The sequence below is a fragment of the Rana temporaria genome, chromosome 1 (assembly GCF_905171775.1).
Source record: "Rana temporaria chromosome 1, aRanTem1.1, whole genome shotgun sequence".
Taxonomy (NCBI): Eukaryota; Metazoa; Chordata; class Amphibia; order Anura; family Ranidae; genus Rana; species Rana temporaria.
The window spans coordinates 167039904-167065205 of NC_053489.1; the positions used below are offsets into that span (position 1 = coordinate 167039904).

At 42.9% G+C, this 25302-nt stretch overlaps 1 protein-coding gene across 5 annotated transcripts in view; it reads left to right on the top strand.

Moving 5' to 3' along the window:
- The window catches only part of TAOK3 (TAO kinase 3), a 371844-nt gene that overhangs the window by 277799 nt on the left and 68743 nt on the right, over nt 1-25302 (top strand). For all 5 annotated transcript variants that reach the window (XM_040345730.1, XM_040345722.1, XM_040345755.1 and 2 more), the window contains one exon: nt 2511-2747. In XM_040345730.1, coding sequence (XP_040201664.1) covers nt 2511-2747 — 237 coding nt within the window. The remainder of the gene's footprint in view (nt 1-2510; nt 2748-25302) is intronic.

Genomic DNA, 25302 nt, shown 5'->3' on the forward strand with positions numbered 1-25302 from the left:
AACCAATTATGTTATCGGTTGATAAGGACAACAGGCACCTGCACCTCATCCTTGTTTGCCCCTCTTCGTCATCATTTGGGTCACGAGGGAAAGAAACTGAGGGAGAAGGGAAAAGCTAAAGTACCAGTTTACAAAGATGGAGGCATAAATCGCTTCAGCATGTTGGGTGGCTCACATGTGTGGACACTGCCATGATATGTAAAAGTATATGTTACATTCTAAAATGGGGTACCCCAAGATTGTGCATAGTTTTAAAGGGGGGCAGTGACTGAAAAAACATTAAGAAATGCTGGTCTTGACTGGGTTAATGTAGAGTTGAAGTTTTTTTTTTTTTTACTTTTGGATGGAATGGGGGAAGGAGAAGGAAACCTTGTCAAGTTGTACTGCTATGTGAGGCTTTAAGTGCCAGATAGCCGTCAAATTTTAACATGGGTTCAAATCTATGTAGCAAAAGTTTTGTTATAAATGCAACTGAGCATTTTTAAATTGTGCTGCACCCTAAAATATTTGTCAAAGACTGTTTCATTTCTGTGTGCTTAATGTTGCAGTTTTGGTATATTCCCCAGAGAGTACAGCAATGGACACTTCTTAAAAGAGGCCTTTAATTAAACCAGACATTTAGTCATGTTTTCAGAATGGGTGTGTAGCAAGCAAAAGTTTTCGGGATTGGGTGATTGTGGTGTCAGTTTGAGAAGTGATGTCCTTTTTTTAAAGCCATTATATCTAAACAATAGATTCCTATGCATTAGAAGAGTAGTCCAAAAGCCTACCTTTTGTCAAATGGATATATTGTGTGCAATGGATGCTTGTATGTTTATAGCTTTATTTGTCAGGTTTTCATCTTTCTTGTTGTCTTAAGAAACCTTTCTTTACACACAAGTAGGATTGAGATTTGATTATTCTTTAATTTTAAGGCCTCTTTCACATAGCAGTTTACATGCAGCCACCAGATTGGAGCGGCAAGAATCAGTTGATTCTTGCTGCCGGAATGACCTGGGCATGAGAACAATAGCAGCCGCCTAGCCTATTTAAACGAATGTTAGGCTGTGACAATAACCGTCACGGTTTGCACGTAGCCACACATAGAACAGTTACCTACAGTTCTGGATGAATGTCCAAGCCTGGACGCAGTTCGCTGCATCCAGGCTTGGACATCTGTCCCTAACCACAGGTAATCACTTTGTGTGCAGCTAGATGCGAGCAGCTGTGGCCGCTGTCACCCAGTGATTATTCTAAATAGGCCAAGCGCTATTCGCATGTCTATATGAAACTGAAATGCTGCCTATCCACTTTTAAAACATGTTACCCCCAACATTTCATATACCTGATGTCTGTTGTATCATCTTTTTGTGTTAAAAAGTATCCTGTCCTCTTTGTATGTCTTCCTTTGTGTGAAAATACCTGGTCCCCTACTTTTCTATTTCAACCTGACCACGCTAGGCATGAGAGTACACCCTTCCCTGCGTGGTCAGTTTTCTGCCTGTTCTGAGAGAACAGCCTGTCTGTCCTCCAATGGCCAAGACTTGAGCTGACGTGTTTCCCTTCATAAAAATTATATATATATATATTAATAGAGTGAGAGAGATCTGTATATAGATAGCTATATATATATATATATATATATATATATATATATATATATATATATATATATATAGCTATCTATGTGTGTGTGTGTGTGTGTGTGTGTGTGTGTATATATATATATATATATATATATATATATATATATATATATATATATATATATATATATATATACATGCATACATACATACATACATACATACATACATACATACATACAATCTCTATCACACACACAAATGTTGCCTATTGTTTCTATTTTGAACTGAATGGGTTGTTTTACAAGGTAAGGGTTCACATATACTTTATTAAATTACCTACATATATTTAAAGGGGTTGTAAACCTTCGTGTTTTTTCACCTTAATGCATCCTATGCATTAAGGTGAAAAAACACCTCACTGTCACCGCCCCCCGAGCCCCTGTTTTACTTACCTGAACCCCGAATTTCAGTGGGCGCAATCCCGCGTTGCTTTCTCCCAGCTCCTGTTGGCTCTTCATTGGATGATTGATTTTAGCAAAGCCATTGGCTCCCGCTGCTGTCAATCAAATCAATGACGCGGTAACCTCCTCGGGATAGAGCTTCCCAGAAGGGGGTTATCTAATGTGTGGAGGAGCCAAAAGAGCTGCCGTCAGACCCCAGAAGAGGATGATCGGGGGCCACTCTGTGCAAAACGAACTGCACAGTGGAGGTAAGTTTATGTTTTTTTTGTTTTTTTTTTAAACCCAAACCTTTAGTGTCGCTTTAAGGTTCGAACGCAGAGATGGTTTTCCATAGCTACCAGTTACATTCTCTTTCTTGCATAGCACATAAAAGGTAAAACGTGCTTTCTATCATTCGACTTCTTGATTGGCGTACTTTGTAAAATGAGTGTTAATGTTTTGGTTTGCTGTAGTCTAATGTGAAACTTGGCTGTGTTCATAGGTTACAAGGCAGATCCATGAGCATGAGCAGGAGAACGAGTTGCGGGAACAGATGTCAGGATATAAGCGGATGCGGCGCCAGCACCAGAAGCAGCTGATCGCCCTGGAAAATAAGCTGAAGGCTGAGATGGACGAGCACCGCCTTAAGCTGCAGAAGGAGGTGGAGACTCATGCCAACAACGCGTCCATCGAGCTGGAAAAGCTTTCCAAGAGGCAAATCGTAGGCATGGATAAAGAGGTAAAGAAAGTACCAATCTGGGAAATCTAATTGTGCAGAAATCTGTTATTAAACACCTTGATCCCTGTAACACCCAGCACCTACAGATAAGGCTAACGCACACATATGGGTTTTTTGAGACTTTAAAAAAAACTGCAGTTCCTATTATAGTCAACCAGAATTAATCTTGTACTTATCTGAATTTAGTAATGTGAATTCAGATTGTGGGTTACTGCAGTTGACATTAGTGCTTTGCACTTCGCTCTCCTTGTGTTACCACATGTAGACAAGTGTGCCCAATTTCAATTTATATTGAAAATCTACTTGAAGTTGAGTAGCCAGCTGTTTAAATGTAGTGGGTGCCACATAATAATTATCACATGAACCTGGTTTGAAGACTCTAAGCAAAAATCTTGTCTCTGGCATTCTGTGTAACTTGTTTCATATTTCCATCCTGCAGTAAGGGAATAATTGGTTAACAGGGGGAAACCAGGATTTAGAAAATGTGCCCTTAAAGTAGTTGTAAACCCTTATATATACCCAGTGAAGTGACTAGAATCAGGTGATGCACAAAGATAAAATAAATCCTCCTACATAAGTTGTATCTGTTTATCTGCTTCAATTTTTCCCAACAGTCTTCCAAAACATAAATTTTACACAGCATCTGCCAGCTCTGCAAAGCATGGGTGGGGATCTGAAGTCTCACACTGCAGAGCTCAGTGGGGAGAGCTCCGAGCCCTGATTGGAGGGAAGGGACACATGGCTCTCCTCACAGTACACAGGTACATGCACAGCTGTGGCTGTCAATCCCAGGCTGTGTTCTAGAGCTCTCCTCCCCATCACCAGTTATTTCTTAGTGGTGGGAAGAGCTGTCAGAAGTGGCTAATGCAGATACTGTAACAGAAGATGGAGGTCGCAGAGTGAAATTACACTCAGTGCTTTGGATAGAGACAAGTACACAGTATAGAAGGATGTGCTTTATTCATATTTGAGGATTACAACCATTTTAACAATCATAAATACAAAAAGGTTTATTCTCCATAAAGGATATTCTATTTTTTTGTATATCTATTCTGTCTGCTCTTGAACCTCTTTCTAAAGGTTCTGCACAACGCAGCTTATCTTGTATAGATGCTGAGAGTGTTTACTTTCTCTCTTCAGTACAGGTGGTTAGGTGGGCAGCACAGGCTAGTTGTTACTTCTTCCTTTTTTTAAACTGTTTAAAACATTTTTTGTTTTACACCTGCATGGTATAAGCTTGGATTCTTGTTTTTTTTATCAAGGATAATCCTTGACTTCTGGAATTCATAGTATTTAGGACATATTTGGAAAGTTGTCTTGCAAGTTAAGCAGACCATAGGCAGATTGAAATTGATCTGGTTCAGCATCTACGGGCAGGCTGGTTGTACTCAAGTCAATCTATGGATCGTCTTCAGTACAACCAGCCTGTCTGGGTTTTTTCGTACAAACATTGTCGGCGGCTATAGCAACCAGATGTGATCATTGTATTCTGACGATGGGGAATCCTCCCATTGTCAAAATAAAATCACGGAGCAGGAGGAGGGATTCCCCTATCAACACAGTCTGTGGTTGAAAAAGAAAATTGCCAAACCTATGGTCAGCCTTACTCTGTTTGAAATACTGCATTTCTAAAAATGTTCCCTTCTCCATTATGGCTCTTTCAAAGATTTGCCAGTAGCACTGCGCATTGAATATTTAGTGTATGAGGAGCTGCAGGTTTATTTAAAAGCGTAGTGTGGTCATTTATAGCAACCAATCAGTCTTGTTAAAATTTCACTCTCAGCTATTATTTGCGCTGTGATTGGTTTACCTTGAATTGCTTTACATTGTTGCTGATTGAACTGTATTATATCATAACAAAACATCAACCTTTTTCACTTGCTGCAAAATGTGACTATAGTTGCAGTAAGTACAAAAATTGTACACCAATGTTTTTCTATCAGACATGTAAGGGTTCAGATAACAATGTGGTTCACTGATATGATGATTACTGCCTATGCCCGCCATCCCATGATTCATTTTGTTACAGTCAAATGTGTTTTTATGCAAAATGTTTTGTGCTGATTATGCAACTTGCTGTGTCCGTATAACATTTTGGGACCACCACAGAACATTGTCTGACCATGCTGTGCACGTATCCCACCCTCTGACTCGGAAGCATTCTTAATTAAGCATATGTAATAATGCCCTATATGAATCCTTATAGGTAAAACATTCTCCTTCCTCAAGTCGTGCCACTTTCACATTTTAGTTTTTACAAAAGTGGATTGAGCTAATGTGAGCAGACAAGCACAGCATGTTGGCATATGTCACTCCAGCTCTTGTTACATCATAAGCCAATAGAAGTGCTTTTCAGTGATAAGCAGTCTGTAAGACTGGTCATCACTCACTGAAAGTCCACTTCAAAGATGGTATTATGTAAAATATACTGACCTCATATGTAAAAAATTAAGATTGGTGCAGCAATATCCCTTTTCCATCAATCATTATGTAATGTGTGTAAAATCTATATGTCATCCACATGTCAATCTACATAAACTTTCTGTTTTATATAGAGACCTAAATAGTAAATATATAAAATCTATATATACATACACACACATGGATCTCTGCAGTGTATGTAAAAAAGTGCTTCCCAAATCTGTGCACAACAGTTTCTCTTCACAGTTTAGAAAATCTCTCTCTAGTATGTTGATGTATCCAATTGTCATCAAAAGCACAGAATTGATCCAAAGATCACCTTTCTTAAATCCCTCTGACCCTTACTTGGACACAGATTTGCCCTCCTAGGATGGGCCCCATATAATATACATGGTCAAACAGCATTCAAAAAGTGATTGTTAAAGCAAAGCTTCACAACATGGTCCAGATTATATCTTAAAGTCCATCACACCACAGTATCTCCTCATGTCATAACTTCTGTTTGCAACGTGATGACGTCACTCCCCTAACTCCTATGCGTTACATCGCAATAACTTCCTCCGGGAAGGAAACTGAGCTAACATTCCTTCAACTGTATAGCAAATAAAGCCTGCATGGTCTGCATACTCTGATGAATTTTCAGGATAACACTGTTATTTTAGGTAACCGCCATGCACAGCCCAATTTCTATAGCCAGATGCAATACGTTTTTCTGACTTTTTTTTTATATTTTTCCGTGGGACCAGTCTTTCTCCTAAAGTGGGATATCTAGATGATCTTTTGCTGAGGAAATGGTTGGCACAGGTTCTTGCAGACAATCCAGCCCTGTCCACCCAGGCATCACAGTGACTTGTCTTGATTCTGATTCTTCAGAAATCAGCACCAATACTGATTCATTGCTTGGAATATCTAGTTATCGTTCAAGCCAGATTTTTTCTTTTTCACTAGGAAAAATGTAAACTCTGTTCCCAGACTTGATATCCAGTCCAGGCATTGCCTTATTCTTTGCTTCGACATTACAGTTTTGGGGCTGATGGTTGCCTCCTTCAAGGCAGTTATGTTTTCCCAGTTACACTCCTGAGCATCCTGTTGTGAAACAAGTCAGTTCAATCCTTACAGGCCAATTCATCTGTTACTAAAGAAAAGGAATACTGCTTTTAGAGTTAGGAAAGTCCTTCCAGTTTTCTGTAAAATTCTCATTCTGGATTAAATTTTGGCGAACTGAGGAGTCCTAAGTGCCTTTTTATTGGTGCCGCGGAATTTCATCTCCCAATCTATGTGATGGAACTTTTAGTTGTCCCTGTATCATTGGACTAACCCTAAACCCCCCTGGGAGGGTCCCAGATCTGATCCAGAATAAGTTGCCCAACACCATGGCAGTGGCATACATAAACCAGCTTCAGGTCCCTCAGGTGGCTCTTTGAGTTGCAGGCAGTGGTGGACCTGTTAGCGTTTTGCTTGCTGTTGCTCACCTCTCAGTTGGACTGCCTTTGGTTGTAATGACAGTTCAAGACTTCTGTGTCCCTCAATGAATGAGAAAGACCATAGGATTTTTGTACTCACCATAAAATCTTTTGCTTGTAGTTTGAGTGCCACAGGTCCCACCCTTCTGTCTATAATCATGCTCTTGATACTGCTTTGTAGAAATTGGTGGTATTAGAAGGGGATATCCTGGATTGGTCTACATATTTTGTGTTTTCCATTGTCCAGTCTTTCAGTAGATGGCAATATAGCACACCAGTTACTTTGTTGCTCGGTGGACCACAAGAAAGGGATTTTACAGTGCGTTTAAAAGTCCTCTTTTTATATAAAGGTGAATGTTCCTAGTTCCACACTCCAGACAGCCAAACAAGGTATTCTCTCAAGTCTCAACTTACCTTGTTCAATGATTTTATCTGTAAGGATTGGCAACATTCTTACAGTTCCTTCCTCCCTTAAAAGCTTTTTTTCTATAATTTTCCCTTTTTTTGAATAACTCTCCCACCTGTGATGGATGCACTGATCAGGGCCGGCCTTTGGGGTGTGCGAGCTGTGCGGCTGCACAGGGCGCCATGGGCAACAGGGGGCGCTGTGTGGCACACACAGCTCACAGAATGTGAGTCACATGAGGGCCGATCCTAGATGGGGTGCAGTTCACCCAGGCACCACAGAGGTGGGGGCGCTCAAGCCCCAGCCTGCCCTATACCACCCCAGCATGCCCTATGCCACCGCAACCTACCATATGCCACCGCAACCTACCCTATGCCACCGCAACCTGCCCTATGCCACCGCAACCTGCCCTATGCCATTGCACTGATGATGTCAAAATAGATCATGTAATATCTGTCCTTATTCAGGGAGCTTTGGTTGGACCCCTCCTATCCTCCCTACTGTGGTGCATGGTGTCTTGATCTTACTAATGGCCTGATGTCCTCCTTTCATGGCATGGATGACATTGAAGTCTCTGTCCTGGAGAACAGTTCTGGATGCAGGTTTGTCGCTCACCAGTGGAAATACACTAACGTTTCTTGTTCAGACGTCTAGTTTTCTCACTTTTTTTTTTTTTTTTCCTGGACTTTCCGGTCAGTCAACCAATTGAACAGGACAGTTGGGTTTACTCCTACTGGATTGCTTTGACTTGGTTTTTGCAAGGGTTCATTTTTTTTCCATTTTAAAATCTGGCAAGTGGCTCGCCATTGTTGTTGGTGTTTGATTGCAAACAAGCAGCTCTTTCTTTTGTAAACTGCCAGTTTTAGCCTATAATGTGGATCACAAATTGTGGTTCGAAAACTTTTTTTTAATATTTGCTCTGGTTGCTAAGCAGGATCAGAGTCTGGGTCCTGATGAACATAGTGATTGGCTCTGGTTTGTTGGTGAAAATGGAAATCCCCTCTAAGGCCCCATACACACGATAGAATCCATCCGCAGATAAATCCCAGCAAATGGGTTTCTGCGGATAGATCCTATGGTGTGTACACGCCAGCGGATCTGTTTCCGCGGAGAAATCTCCTCTGGGATGGATTCCAGCAGATCGGATATTTGCTGACATGCACAACAAATCCATCTGCTGGAATCCATCCCAACAGATGGATCCGCTCGTCTGTACAGACTCACCGGATCCATCCGTCCAAAGGGATTCCCCGCACGCGTCGTAATGATTTGACGCATGCGTGGAATTCCTTATATGACAGCGTCGTGCCCGTCGCTGCGTCATAATCGCGGCGACGGCGCGACACGTCATCGCCAGAGGATTTCCGCGCGGATTTCAATGCGATGGTGTGTACACTCCATCGCATAGAAATCTGCGGAAATCTTTGAGAGGATTTATCCGTGGAAACGGTCCGCTGGACCGTATCCGCGGATAAATTCTCTCGTGTGTATGGGGCCTTACAGTTTTCACGAGAACAAGTGTTTACATTGGAAGATTTTTATTTTATGTGTTTTTAGGTGGCAACTCCAGAATTTTGGATTTTCCCTCACTTTTGGTCCTCATGACAATGGTCCACAACAATCTGAAATTAGAAAGCATTTTCAATAGTCTTTTTTTTTTTTAAATGCTGTTTAAATGTTGAGGTAATGATCTATAAAGTAGGGATGCACAGATATATCAGCCGCTGAATATTATCGTCCGAAAATGGGGTTATCCACATTTTGTGCCAATAATGTCCAAAAATAGTCATAAATTCATGATCTTAATTAAAAAGTGGAATATAATAAAAAATTTAAATATATTTTTAAACTGTCCGATTCAGTTTTTGGCCACATGCATTCTGAAGTTTTGGTTTCAGTCCAGAATTTTCATTTTCAGTGCACCACTACTTTAAAGTCTTTTGTGCGTGGTAAAGATGCATATTTAAACAAAGTAATCTAATCTATATTTTATGTACCATGCAATGGCTGTCATGTCTGTGGCCACTTTTGGAAATACAGTAGTTTAACTCATAAATGGCATACAAGCATTTGGAGCAGCTGAAGGTTCAGTGTACAGTAGAGATGATCTGTTGCCAGAATCAGGATTACTGTTTTTAGAACCTGCATCTTTAGACATTCAAGGGTTGTCTTCAATGAAAACCACATGTTAAAATGATCATATATCCAGTAGGCAGCTGGTGTTATAATCTTCTTTTTTTTATATATAAAAGTTAAACTTGGCCTGGTCCAAGCTCCTGTGCTTCTCTGTTGGGTATTTAGGCTGATAATCCTATTTGAAGTCTGAATAGGAAGGACCAGAATGAGGCACTCAAGTTTTAGAGAAAACATTAACATTTGCCTATAATTTTAGGTTCCTGTATCGAAAGTCACACATGTCGGGGCTATGTTATGCTAATCGTATTCACGTTTTGACAAATTTAGTGTGTATAGTATATCGGGCAGTGGGACCATTCAAATGTGTTGCTTTCTCCTAAAGGAGCTCCATAATCTAATACTCCACATTACCAACACAATTTTTTTCTATTTTTTTTTTTTATACTTGGTCTGGAGGAAGCAGACCCAGAACTACAATGGAAGAGTAAAACAGTTTAGCCAGTAGTGGGCCATTAAAGTATCTCTTGTGTTTAGTTAAGTGTTCATGTTTTCCTGTCTAGGGCTGAATTTTTACATAGACTGCCCTCCCCGCAACAAATGTGCCAAAATAAGCTTCTGGGTGCTATGCCAGATGGGCATTTCTCCTGCTGACAGCACACCACCAAAATCACAGATGAAAGACTTCTATTTATCCTGTAAATTTGCTCCCTTACTGGCCTGAAAAGCTACATAATCATGCTAGCAAGGAAGTGATATCTGTCTGGGGGCAACTGCATAGCAGATAGTAAGACACCTGTTGCTGGTGAGTTTTCTCCTGCAACAGAATCATTTATGTGACATTAGTCTTGGGGTATCTATAGGGATGGGCAAATGTCTTCCAAGAATGAGACGTAGGGGGATATCAAATTGTCTTTGATCAACCCGCTGTTTAGTATCCAGCTGTTGGGCCTACACTGCAGTACTTCCAACTTTCCAAGAAGTTTTTGGATCTCTGGTTGTGGTAAAGAGTGTTTTCCACTGTTCATTTCCTAGAGCAGGGGTAGGCAACCTATTGATCACAGTGTGCCAAAAAATGTTTTCAAAGAAAGATTTTTTTTATAAAGTAAATGCTGTAAACTACTTGAGTATTAGTGAGAAATTAACATCCTGCACTCTCATGCCTCAGATCAGCCCCAATTCCTGCAACTCCACACCTCAGATCATCACTGCCCCCCCCCTGCAAATCTGTTTCACCACTGTTCCCCCCTGCACATCTGCCCCACCACTGTTCCCCCCTGCACATCTGCCCCACCACTGTTCCCCCCTGCACATCTGCCCCACCACTGTTCCCCCCTGCACATCTGCCCCACCACTGTTCCCCCCTGCACATCTGCCCCACCACTGTTCCCACCACTGTTCCCCCCCTGCACATCTGCCCCACCACTGTACCCCCCTGCACAAACTGTCACCTGATTGTGGTTTTCTCAGTCACAGTGATATCCCTTTTTTCTGAGATTGGTAGTGGCAACCAAGTGAGTCATCTTCCTCCCAGATGGTGGATGGGGGTAGCAGGACTGTGATTGGCTTTAACAGTGGCCAATGACAGTCGTCCTCCTCCTGGAAACAGGGACCCCCCAACACCACCAGAACTGCACCCAGTCTCTTCCCCATCACAACAGCTGACAATCGCAGCTACAGCTGGTTAGGGAACCAAACAATGTTTCCCATCTTTTACAATATGTGGGGGCGCAGTGCCTTTCCCTGCAGGTGCGGCGTGGGGAATTCTGAAATTGGAATGCATTAGTGTCTCACTGATGGGGAGGGAGTCAAGTGACAACAAAAGGGGCTTTGCGTGACGCTTGCCTACCCCTACCCTAGAGTAATCTACAATGGGTTGAAGTCATATACAGTATCTCACAAAAGTGAGTACACCCCTCACATTTTTGTAAATATTTTATTATATCTTTTCATGTGACAACACTGAAGAAATTACACTTTGCTACAATGTAAAATAGTGAGTGTACAGCTTGTATAACAGTGCAAATTTGCTGTCCCCTCAAAATAACTCAACACACAGCCATTAATGTCTAAACCGCTGGCAACAAAGGTGAGTACATCCCTAAGTGAAAATGTCCAAATTGAGCCTGACGTGTCAATATTTTGTGTGGTCACCATTGTTTTTGTAGCACTGCCCTTACCCTCTTAGGCATGGAGTTCACCAGAGCTTCACAGGTTGCCACTGGAGTTTTTTCCACTCCTCCATGATGACATCACGGAGCTGGTGAATGTTAAAGACCTTGCCCCCCTCCACCTTCCATTTGAGGATGCCCCACAGATTCTTAATAAGGCCCAGACCATGACACTAGGGCTGCAACTAACGATTATTTTCATAATCGATTAGTTGGCCGATTTTTGTTTCGATTAATCGAATAATCGGTTAATAACCTTAAAAAACAAAACAAAACGGTTATTTGGTTGTTGATTTGCATTTTTACATATTTTTTGGCCAATTTGTTTGGCAGATTAAAAAACACAAATTGCTGCAAAAACACATTACAGCTTCTCAATTGAAGTATATTGAACCAAAAAAACGAAATAACATAGTTTTGCATTTAAAAAAAGTCATTGACCCTTTCCAAATACGCAGCAGCTGAAAAAATCATGAATGAGAATGTGTCCCATAGGAAACCATGTAAATGAACTGTAGTGTGTTTCTGCAAAACGCACCAAAAAAGAGATGTGACCCAGGCCTGAGACTTTTAGTAACATAATGGGGTTAAAAAAACTAAAATGAGTACACAAAGAGCAAAAAATCGCTACTTTGTACTGTGGGACAGTGAAAGTAATATTTACAGTAGCGATTTGCTCTTTTTGTACTATAAAGGGCTGGGTTTTTTTTAAACCCCATTATATTACAAATGTGGCATGTCGGGGCGAGGAGTGCTTAAAGCGGAAGTTACACTTTTGGGTGGAACTCGACTTTAAAGCAGTATTAAACTCCCAAATCACACATTTATTTTATTGCAGCTTACCAATTATTAGATGTGAGGGTTGCATTTGTTATCTTTTTTAAGCTTTTTTCCATTTTCACCTGGTGATCAAGCCAGTAAGAATGTTTTTCAAAAGAACAAAACTGTCTTGCAGATGTATCAGTTACAGTGCATCCAGAAAGTATTCACAGTGCTTCACTTTTTCCTCATTTTTGTTACAGCCTTATTCCCAAATGGATTAAATTCATTATTTTCCGAATTTTTTTGCCAACAATACCCCACAATGACAATGAGAAAAAAGTTTGTTTAAAATCTTTGCAAATTTATTAAAAATAAAAATCTTAAAATAACAAATCCCATGTACATAAGTATTCACAGCCTTTGCTCAATACTTTGTTGAAGCACCTTTGGCACCAATTACAGCCTCAAGTCTTTGAGTATAATGCTGCAAGCTTGGCACACCTATTCTTGGGCAGTTTCCTCCATTCTTCTTTGCAGGACCTCTGAAGCTCCATCAGGTTGGATGGGGAGCGTCTGTGCATAGCCATTTTCAGATCTCTCCAGAGATATTCAATCAGGGTCAAGTCTGGGCTCTAGCTGGGCCATTCTGACATTCACAGAGTTGTCCCATAGCCACCACTGTCTTGGCTTTGTGCTTAAGGTCATTGTCCTGTTGGAAGATAACCCTTCGCCCCAGTCTGAGATCCAGAGCACTCTGGAGCAGGTTTTCATCAAAGAGGTCTTTGTACATTGCTGCAATCATCTTTCCCTCAATCCTGACACGTCTCCAAGTTCCTACCGCTGAAAAAAAATCCCCACAGTGCGATGCTACCACCACCATGCTACCACCACCATGCTTCATTGTAGGGATGGTATTGGCCAGGTGTTGAGCAGTGCCTGGTCTCCTCCAGACATGATGCTCGTCATTCAGGCCAAAGAGTTCAATCTTTGTTTTATCGGACCAGAGAATTTTGTTTCTCATGGTCTGAGCATCCTAAATGTGTCTTTCAGCAAACTCCAGGTGGGCTGTCCTGTGCCTTTTTTTTTTTTACTGAGGAGTGGCTTCTGTCTGGCCATGCTACCATACAGGCCGGATTGGTGGAGTGCTGCAGAGATGGTTGTTCTTCTGGAAGTTTCTCCTCTCTCCACACAGAAATTCTGGAGCTCTGTCAGAGTGTCTATCTTGTTCTTGGTCACCTCTCTAAAGCCCACCAAACTCCCCCCCCCCCCCCCCGATCGCACAGTTTGGCCAGGCAGCCCGCTCTAGGAAGAGTCCTGGTGGTTCCAAACTTCTTCCATTTACAGATGATGGAGGCCACTGTGCTCATAGGGACCTTCAATTCTTCATATATTTCTCTGTACCCTTCCCCAGATCTGTGCCTTAATACAATCCTGTCTCTGAAGTTTACAGACCTGGACTTCATGGCTTGGCTTGTGTTCTGACATGCACTGTTAACTGAGGGACCTTACATAGACGGGCGTGTGCCTTTCCAAATCCTGTCCAAACAATTGATTTTACCACAGGTGGACTCTGATTAAGTTGTGGAAACATCTCAAGGATGATCAGTTGAAACAGGATGCACCTAAACTCAATTTTGAGTGTCAGGGCAAAGGCCGTGAATACTTATGTACTTTTTTGTTTTTTTATTTTTAATAAATTAGAAAGATTTTTAAGCAATCCTCTTTACCATTGTCATTATGGGGTGGTATTTGTAGAATTTTGAGGAAAATAATGAATTTTATCTATTTTTGAATAATACTGTAACATAACAAAATGTGAAAAACGTGAAGCGCTGTGAATGCTTTCCGGATGCACTGTACGGGGATGAGACAAACCACTGGCAGGGGTTAATGAGTTTGGCAATTGTAGAGAAATGCTTAAATGATGCATTACAATTTAACTAAACCCATTCGATTTTAGTCGACTAAAATTAAAACCGTTCTGATTACAAAGACCCCATACACACTATTAGATTTTCTGCAGATTTTTGTCATCAGATTTACTAAAACCATATAATATGAGGTCAAACCTTAATGCCCTGTACACACGACCGGTTTTCCTGACATGCCAAAACCCAACGTTTTTCCCGACGTGATGCCTCTCGAGCCTGCCTTGCATACACACGTTCAGTCAAAAAAACACTCGACCAAAGCGCAGTGACGTACAACGCGGACGACGAGACTATAAAGGGGACGTTCCATTCAAATGGAACCACCCTTTGGGCTGCTTTTGCTGATCCGCATGTTGGTAAAAGTTTGAGAGACGATTCGCGCTTTTCAGACTTCGTGCTTTAGAGTCCGTTACAGTGTGACGAATGTGCCATCTCCATTACGAACACTAGTTTTACCAGAACGAGCGCTCCCATCTCATACTTGATTCTGAGCATGCACATTTTTTTTACCCTCAGAAAAGCATACACACGAGCGGCTTTCGCGACGAGAAAAAGACTGGCGGGAAACACGACGGGAAAAATAGGGCAGGTTCGAATTTTTTTGCGGCCAGTTTTCTCGTCTGGAAAACTGCTTTGGAGCATACACACGACCGGTTTTCCTGACCAATCTAAAAAAATTGCAGTTTTCTCGTCGGGAAAACCCGTCGTGTTTACAAAGCATTACAGTTTCGATTTGTATGCAATCAGGCAGGTCCTTGCACTACATGGTTTTGGTAAATCTGAAGAAAAAAAATCTGCAGAAAATCTAAGTGTGTATGGGGCTTAAGATACGACTAAAACTAAAATGGCATTTTAGTCAAAAGACTTTGATTAAAACTAGATGGAAATTTGATGTCCAAATTAAAGGGGTTGTAAAGGTAATTTTTTCCCCCTAAATAGCTTTCTTTACCTTAGTGCAGTCCTTCACTTACCTCATCCTTCAATTTTGCTTTTAATTGTCCTTATTTCTTCTGAGAAATCCTCACTTCCTGTTCTTCTGTCTGTAACTCCACACAGTAATGCAAGGCTTTCTCCCTGGTGTGGAGAAAGCCTCTTGAGGGGGTGAGCAGGCAAGTCAGGACACTCTTTACTTTGCAGACAGAGAAAGGAGCTGTGTGTTAGTGGGCGTCCTGACTATCCTGCTCGCCCCCTCCCCTCTCAAGAGGCTTTCTCCACACCAGGGAGAAAGCCTTGCATTACTGTGTATAGTTACAGACAGAAGAACAGGAAGTGAGGATTTCTCAGAAGAAATAAGGACATTTAAAAGCAAAATGGAAGGATGAGGTAAGTGAAGGAGGACTGCACTGAGGTAAAGGAAGCTATTTAGGGAAAAAAGTGTTTTACCTTTACAACCCCTTTAACACTGTCATAAATACTAAACTGTCTGCAAGTAAATGTTGCTAATCATTGTGTATGAATAACATGATTACTTTGCATTGTGTGAGTTCACACAATGAAAATTTAGAAGTTTGAAATTAATGTAGCCTAACACAGGAGGTGCGTTAAGCTACGTTTATACAAACGTCAACATTTCAGAGTTTAATTGCGTTTAGAAGACTTTCTAAAGCAGCAGGACTCACACAATACAAAGTATACGTGTTATTCATGCATAAAGATTAGCAATGTAGACAGTTTAGCTGCATTTATGCCGCGTACACACAATCTGTTCGTCTGATGGACCGTTTTCGTCAGACGAACCGATCGTGTGTGGGCCCCATTGGTTTTTCTCTTCCGTTCATAGACGGACACAGCAGCATTGACCTTAGGGTTATATATCCTTCCTTTTAGGAGAGGCTAGGCAGAAAATAAGCACTTCAAGTGTTGAAACACCTCTTTCAGTACAGCACTTCCCAGGGGGCGGGTCCCCCGGGTACATCCAACTCTCTGCATCATGCAGTCCCAGTTTTTTTCTGCCTAGCGTTAGGAGAAGACATGGCTCCTCTGGACCCATGTGCCCTGGAGGTTTTTTTCTGCGATTTTGTCGCTTATTCTATTTTTCCTGCATTTTTGGATCCTGGGATCTACAATCAACTGCCGACTGGGTGACGGGCTGGATCTGGGATCCTTGTAGTCCCCCCATGTTCGGCCATCGAGCGTGTGCCGGACTTTAGCTACGCGCTGGGCCGTCCACGACATGCCCCGTTGCTCCAGGGGTGGCCGGTGAGCTATATGCTACAGGGCACACATATGACCGGTCTCTATGGCTGAGTCAGTGTGCCGGGCCGACAGCCATGCCGTGTCTGCTGCGGACGTTAGTTCTGTTTGGAATGCCTCCAGCCGGTGGTCACAGGATGGGTAAGTAGTAACCCCTTGCCTTGGCATGGTGGTTCGCCTGGTGCATTCCTGGGGAGGTCGATCGAGGGTCCGCCATGCTTTCCTCTCTCCCTTCCTCTCCCTCCCCGCATCCTGGGTGGCGGCCGTGAGGTGGGGGGTCCGCCTGGGGGGCTCCGTTACTGCCAGGGGGCTGTGCTGCTGTGGGGTGCTGTTTTTTGTTTTTTTATGATGCCGTGTGTGCTGGGGGGGACCTGCAGGGTCTGGTGCATTTACTGTGTTCTGCCTTTTTTTGTGTCACTGTATGTTTTAAAACACGTGTATGGCTGCCATTTTGCTGGTGACGCGCTCCTATTGAATCGGCGGCCATTTTCTTGTAGCCTGCATGTTGTTTTCCTGCATGTCGGTGGCCATCTTGGAAAGGGTTTGGCCTCTAGTGACCAGAATAACGGCGCCAAAGCTCTCAGCACACTTCCTGAGGGACGGCACAGCACGGACAGCATTTTCAGCTTCTCAGCAGCGCTACAGCCTGGGCGGGTGGTGAGTCCTCTGGGGGGTCTCCTGCTCTCTGTAGCGGTCGGGAGGGTGGCCTGTAGGGAGCCAGGTGCTGAAGGACGAGGCCTGTCGGACTCTGTGATCTCTACCATGCTACGAGCAAGGAAGTCTACTTCACGAAAGATTTACCATCGTACGTGGAAGGCCTACATCTCTGTGTGAAGAAATGAAGTGGCACCCCCGTACATACGTGATGTCCCGGATTCTGCTGTTCCTACAGCGTGGAGTGGATCAGGCTCTCGCCTTAAGTACGGTTAAGAGTCAGATTTCGGCTTTAGCCGTCTACTTTCAGCGACCCTTGGCGGCGCACTCCCTGGTGCGTACGTTCGGCATGTGGCCCCTTTTGTGCATCCTCCACTGCCTCCATGGGACTTGAATTTAGTCCTTTCGGTGCTTCAAAAGTCTCCGTTTAAGGACATTCGAAAGATTCCTTTGTGGTTTTTCTGGTGGCAATTACCTCGGTCAGACGGGTATCTGAACTGGCGGCCTTGTCTTGCAAGGCTCCTTACTTGGTCATCCATAAGGATAAGGTGGTGCTATAGCCGCAGCCGTCGTTCCTTCCAAAGGTTGTTTCGGCTTTTCACATTAATGAGGACATTGTTTTACCATCCTTATGTCCTCGGCCGAAAAATCCGAAGGAGGCCACTTTGCATTCCTTGGACGTGGTTCGGGCCCTACGGGTGTACTTGTCTGCTACGGCTTCGTTTCGAGAGTTGGACTCGCTGTTCATGTCGGTGACTGGTCCTAAGAAAGGTCTGGCGGTCTCGACGGCCACCATTTCTAGGTGGATTAGACAGGTCATGCTCCAGGCCTATGCCCTAAAGGGGCAGGCGCCTCCCTTTCAGGTTACGGCGCAGTCGACCAGGGCGATGGGTGCCTCTTGGGCTTTCCGCCATCAAGTGTCTGTTTTACAGGTGTGTAAGGCAGCGACCTGGTCGTCAATCCACACCTTCTCTAAGTTTTACAAGGTGGATGTGAGTGCATCTTCGGATGCCTCCTTTAGCCGCAAGGTTTTACAGCCAGCTGTTTAAGGTTGAAGTTCCTCCGTTGAGGTTTGTTTGGGGCGAAGCTTGGTTTGCTGTGTTTTTACCACCCCTCGAAATTTTTTGACACTGCTTGGGGACGTCCCTAAGGTCAATGCTGCTGTGTCCGTCCATGAACGGAAGAAAAATTAGGATTTTTGTACTCACCGTAAAATCCATTTCTCTGAGTTCATGGACGGACACAGCACCCACCCCTCCTTTGTTTGTACTGCTTGTTTACGAACTGGGACTGCATGATGCAGAGAGTGGGATGTACCCGGGGGACCCGCCCCCTGGGAGGTGCTGTACTGAGAGAAGTGTTTTAACACTTGAAGTGCTGTTTCTCTGCCTAGTCTCTCCTGAAAGGAAGGATATATAACCCTAAGGTCAATGCTGCTGTGTTCGTCCATGAACTCCGAGAAATGGTTTTTACGTTGAGTACAAAAATCCTATTTTTTCCCATCGGTGAAAAAACGTAGAACCTGTTTTAAAATTATCTGATGGTTAAAAAACCGATAGAAAAAAAACAATCGTCTGTGGGGAAATCCATCGGTTTAAAATCAACGCATGCTTAGAATCAAGTCGACGCATGCTCGGAAGCATTGAACTTCATTTTTCTCAGCACGTCGTTGTGTTTTATGTCACTGCGTTCTGACACGATCGTTTTTTTAACTGATGGTGTGTAGGCAAGACTGATGAAAGTCAGCTTCATCGGATATCTGATGAAAAAAATCCATCAGACCGTTTTCATCGGATGAACCGATCCTGTGTACAGGGCATTAGAAAAATAAGTCAGACCTGGATATAGCACTTCTATCTGCAGCTGAACGCGCATTGCGCACTTGGCTGCAGCGAGTTTAGCAGTAGAAAATTAAATGTTGGTATTCCTTCTCATTAGGGCTGCAACTATTATTTTTATAATCTATTAGTTGGCCGATTTATTGTTTAGATTAATCAAATAATACCCCTAAAAAAGTGTGGTGTATAATTTAGTTAAAGAAATTGTAAAGGATTTTTTTTTGCTGAAATTACTGTTTACAGGGTATAGAGACATAATGGTGAACTGATTCCTTTTAAAAATAGATACAAATGACACATATAATGTACCTCTAGTTTCTAGTTTCGTTTTTGCATGTTGTTTCCTGCCTCTGTGCTGTAGAGCCACAGAGCCAATACAGGGCAGTGATGGTTTGGAAAACGAAACTGATTTGTGCTAAGGGGTTTTAGACACACAGTAATCACACCTCCTTGATTAGTGACCACAGAGAGAAAGCTCCCAGCACTGTGGTTATCAGGAAACAGACAACCAGGAAGTGTGTAGATCAGAGAAGAATTACAGCAACTTATGAGGACATGAAAACAGCACTGCTTTAAGGTAAAGGAAGCTATTAAGATTTTAAAAAAAAATTCCTTTACAAACCCTTTAATATGTAAAGTAAAAAAAAAAAGCAATTTATTCCTAAATATTTATATGCAGTGGTAAATCTAAATAACCAACTATATGGTTAGAGCCGGTTCACACTGGGGCGACTCGTCAGCCGCCTGACAAGTCGCGTCCTATTCTATTCAATAGAACTGTTCTAATAGGAGCAACGAAAGTCGCTCCGACTTAGAAAAAGGTTCTTGTACGACTTTGGGGGCGACACAGGGCGACTTGCATTGACTTCTATAGAGAAGTCATTTTGCAAGTCGCCTCTAAAGTCGTCTTTAGGACGCCTTGCCTAGTCGCCCCCGAAGTCGAAGTCGCCCCAGTGTGAACCGGCTCTTAGGGAGCAAGATCACAAAACCACTCTAAGAATAACAGACAGAAGAGAGATACTGTACTGTCTATATCATTTAGAGGATGAATATGATAAATATCAGACTCAAAGATCCAATTTTTTATTTAAAGAAAAAAAAAATTAAAGACGGTTTTGACGATTTTCTGACAGAACTGTAATATATTATGTATGACAGACTCCCTTATCATAGGCAAGTAGCTTGGTAAAAGCTCCCTGTGCCTGCACCCATTCTGGCCATACAAATCGTCTTCCTTCAAAAAAATAAAGGATTTTAAGAAAGTTTGATTTTCTCATCATTAGTAGGGTCAAATCGACGTTCGCTTTGGACCGCAGTGACGGAAAAATTCCAAGGAGCAGAATAGAAAACTTCCTGGTCAAAGGAATTTTTAGTGTATGTGGTTTTCGTTCAGAAATTACATTCATTTTAAAACTGAATGTTAAAAGCAAGTGAAATTTTCAAACAACATTCTTTCATGCAGCGAATGTCACAAAGATTTTTATGTATGAATATTCTCGCCTGTAAGGCCAGCATAAGGCTTGGTTCACACCTATGCAGTTTGCTTTTGATCCGTTCCTGCAGTGCTTTTTTGCTCTGCGTTTTGCATTCTTGCACAGGCAATTTTGCTGCGATTTGGGGTTTGCATTTTTTATGTTTTATTTTTGGTCAATTTGATGTTGGGTGGATTAAAAAATGCAAATTGCAGCAGGAACGCACTACATGCTTTTATGAAGTTTCTCCATTGAAGTCTATTGAACCAAACAAGCAAAAAAGCACAGTTTTGCGTTGAAAAAAGTACCTGACCCTTTCCAAATACGCAGCAGCTGAAAAAAAGCATAGATGTGAACGTGTCCCACTTAGATCATATATATCATAATATACCCAGAAGTAGGATATATGGGCATTTTAACTAGGAGTCAGACATGAAGTTATATGAAGAATAAAAGGGAGATCTAAATCTTTTATAAAAAGCTGAGACTTTTTTTTTTTTCATGGATATGATCGTTTTAAATATAATGCACAGTACTGGTAAAAGTTTACTTTAAATGTAATTGTAATGCCTTATATAACCGCCAGTCTATCAGCCTTCACCTTCTCTGGGTTCAGATGCTGATCTTCCTGCACAAAGTCTTTAAAGTGATTTTTTTTTTTTATAACAAACATGTCATACTTACCTGCTCTGTGCAATGGTTTTGCACAGAGCAACCCAGATTCCCCTCTTCTGGGGCCCCCCACTGGCCCTTCTGGCTCCTCCTCCTTTCAGAGTGGTTCACACTGCTGCTGGATTGAATTCGGCTGAACTCACACAATTTCATTCCCACATATCAGTCCGGCGTCAGGGGCTATTTGAGAGACCTCTGTATGGGTTCCTGCACAGATGTCTATTGAAATCGCACCCGAAGTGGCCAAAAGTAGTACAGGAACCACTTTTGGGATTCGGACGGTGCCATTGCCAGCGATAGCTGCTGACTTGGAAAGTGATTTGATATATCAAATCACATGTCAAGTTGCATTAATCAGAACTTAGGCTAAAGCAGGTTTCTGAGTTTGTGATGTCACACCTCCTGAATTTGACTTCCTCTGACTTCATGTTTTCGTCCCTTTCCAGTCCTGATATTATTACATGTCACATGATTCTTTGAGCCTCTGTAGTTTCAGGACTAGCTAGGGGAGTCACTTGTACCAGTTCTGGTAGTTGATGTGGGTGGATTCTAGGGTTACTGTGGGTGTTTCAGGGCCTTTATGTGGGTGGTAAAAGATGTAAATGTGTTATACCTCCTCCGGTGTCGTCCCTGTCTTACAGCATGCCAAAAAATAATGGCTCACTGCAAGACTACAGAGGAAGGGTTATGGGAGGTTATTATGGTGTTTTTCTTTATATGCAAATGATTTGCTTTACAAAAGAGCAGGGATCTGAAGGGTGGGACTCTTCCTGAGCATATATAACTGGGAAGATCTTAATTCTAATTGTGTTCCATTCAATCCTGCCCAGCAGCAGTAGCACAGCTAGCTTTCAGAACAGGCTGTGTATAAGGGTGTTTCCTTCTTGCATAATGCTGTGATCTGTAAGGTGGGAATTGGGAGTTTTGGACTCTTCCTGTAGGCGTGACTGGGTGGGATTGGATGCTAATTGGGATGTATTCGATCCCACACCCCATCGAAGCTGTGAAAGAAGTTACATCATTTACAGAGTCAGAAATACTACAAAGGGGGAGTGTTACAGACTAGCTGCTGCGGGAAGTGGCTGTGGAAGGGACAAAGCAGGATATACGGATTGTCACATGCTACAAAGCCACAACTAAACCCAGAATATGAGGGGATCTGCAAACAACAGAGCAACATGGTACAGATTTATGATCTATGCTGGGATTGATCATTCCATTCAGTTCTAGTAAAAAGTTCAGTTTTAATCCCCTCTGCTTTGTAGAAACCACAGCATATATTTTTATTAATCTGTGCCGCTACCAGGAGGCTCTTAGTGGCTGAGTGCTGCAGCTGCTCCCCTTTACCAGCCCTGATGTCAGCTAATGTTCAGACAGTGGCCTGGGAAGCCTCCTGTAACGGGCATTGACAGGCTTTGCAAGATGTCTTAAGGCTTCCACAACTACTGCAGGACCTTGCCTGATGTCATAACCAAGGGGGAGAACCTGCAGTACTCCTAGAATTCACATATTTCTACATGCATAGAAGGCATTAAAGGTTATTAAAAATCTAAGCTTTGGCTTCTGCTCAGTGAAGGAGTGAAATTAGTAAATCAACATATTGGGGGTAATATACAAAAATTGGAGCAGAAAGAATTTGCTCATCGCAACAAATCTGCTTCTAGCTTTAACTTGCTTTAACTTACAATTTCAAATGTTTTGTTGCTTTAAGTATGTATAGGTGTAGTTATACTTCGTGTGCCATTTGTTTGTCTTACCCTGTAAGGATGGACTCGCATATTGTGGCTGCAGTTTGCAGTGTCATTGTGATCAGTTTCCCTATGTCCATGTGTTTATTCACTTAGCTTGCCCCTATTGGCTTAAGGGTTCACATGGGACTGTTTTGACAAGCGTTTTGACACGTCAAATCGCCGCCTATTGCTGGCAACAGCACCGTCCGAATCGGTGCAACGACAACTTTGTGGCGCCGCACAGATTCACAAAAGTAGTTCCTGCACTACTTTTGGTGACTTTTGGGGTGATTTGAATAGATATCTGTGTATGAACCCGCACAGATGTCTGTCAAATTGCCCCTGAAGTCGGACTGAAATGCCGGTTTGAAATCGTGCGATTTCAGCTGAACTCGCACAATTTCAAACCAGCCCTCAATGTGAGCATGGGCTTAATGGCTTAATGTTCAATAAAATGCCTTGCCATTTCCTGTGTGGTGCACCACAAATGTGGGCTTGTTAATGTGATAAAACACATCTCTTCCCTTCATTGCTCTGCACCCTATGCATTAAGGTGAAAAGACTTCTCACAGTGACTAGAGCTGCACGATTATTATTATTATTATACAGGATTTATATAGCGCCAACAGTTTGCGCATCGCTTTACATCAGGGAAGACAGTACAGTCACAATACAATTCAATACAGGAGGGATCAGAGGGCCCTGCTCGTTAGAGCTTACAATCTAGAAGGGAGGGTCAAGTGGAACAAAGGGTAGTTAGCTGTGGGGGATGATCAGATGTACTCAAATGAAAATATAGTTTTTAGGTGTGGGAAGGATAGGCTTCTCTGAAGAGGAGGGTTTTCAGGGATCCTCTAAAAGCTAATAGAGGAGATAGATGGACAAATTGGGGTAAGGAGTTCCATAGGCTTGGAGAGGCTCTGGAAAAGTCCTGGAGACAAGCATGAGAGGAGGTGATGAGAGAGCTAGAGAGCAGGAGGTCTTGAGAAGAACGAAGAGAACGATTAGGTTGATATTTAGAGACTAGATCATTGATGTAGCTGGGGGCAGATTTGTGGATGGCTTTGTAGGTAATTGTTAGCAGTTTAAATTTAATTTGTTGGGTGAGCAGAAGCCAGTGGAGGGATTGACAGAGAGGAGTAGCAGAGACAGAGCGGTTGGTAAGGTGGATGAGTCTGGCAGCAGCATTCATGATGGACTGAAGGGGGGTTAGAGTATGCAGAGGTAAGCCAATGAGGAGGCAGTTGCAGTAATCGAGGTGAGAGATGACCAGGGAGTGAATTAAGAGCTTTGTGGTGTCATTAATCATTTAAAGATCGCGATTTCGATGACATTACATAATGTCATCCCATGCAATGGAATCCTAGTCCGTGCAGAATTCGAAGTCCCACCACCCCGCACAGCCAACGGCCCCCCTCCGTCACTCACCGTAGTCTCACTCCTCCCGATGGATTCCTCTCCGTAGACTTTGAGTTCTGATCTACCCCCACAACTCGGCACCTGTACTGCCCCGACCACACTGTACACGTTGCCTGTCTCGGGAAGCGCCACCTACAGGAGGAGAGTGCTAAGGGCCGGGACTTGTCATCGCAGGGGGAGGGAGAGGAGGGATTACTGAGAGACACAGAGGTCAATATGAGAGCTGCCTCTATCTGGTGTGCTGGAATGGCGATCTCTCTGGGGGGTTAGTGCTGAATATGGGTTCAGGAATGTCATTCTTCTCCTTATGTCATCAACCTGGGAGCAGAATGAGAAGATCACACCCTGCAGGATGAGAGTCACAGCTCAGGAGGGACAACTTTAGGATCAGGATGACAGCCGAAGGATCAGGATGACAAAAACAAGGTGACAGCTGCTGGATGGAGATTGCAACCTAATAATAAGAATGTCAGCTGCAGGAGCAAGATCTCATCTGCAATGTCTGGGGCCTTAAAATAAAAAAGTTTGAGAATCGTGATCTTCATTCTAAGCAAAAGAATCATCATTCTCATTTTTCCCAGAATCGTGCAGCTCGAACAGTGACCGACCCCTAGCCCCCCACCCCTGTTTTACTCACCCGAGCCCTTCGATTCCTCGGCGGAGGTGCGTTCTAGCTCTTTGCCTAGGGTTCTCGGCTTTTTAATTGGATAGATTGATTAGCAGCGCAGGTATTGGCTCCCGCTGCTGTCAATCAAATCTAATGACACGGGCGCTGGGGGGCAGGGCCGAGTCCGGCATTCTGTGTCTAAAGAGGCAAATTTTGGATTTGAGCAAAGTAACCCCCAGGGAGAGTGCTGCGAGGAGGAGCCATACGAGCCGGGGAACCCCAGAAGACGATGATCGCGGCCACACTGTGCAAAACGAACTGCACAGTGGAGGGAAATATGATATGTTTCTTTAAAAAAAAAAACAAGGGTTTACAAACCCTTTAATTACTATGTATCTCTTACCTGAAGAACACTAGACTGAGACACCAGGTATTGAGGGATATATAGTTTCTTCACAGGAAATGTCAGTGTCATGCGACATGCCTCACGTTTGAACAGAAACTGCTGACAAAGAAATGTGAAGATTTACTACACGATAGGCTATACATCAGGGGTCTCAAACTCAAATTACCTGAGGGCCACAAGACAAGTTTTCATATGCCATGGGGGGCCGCATGCAAACTTTCAAACTTCAAAAACAACAGTACTGGTGTCAGCGAACACATTATTAACCCCCAGCACT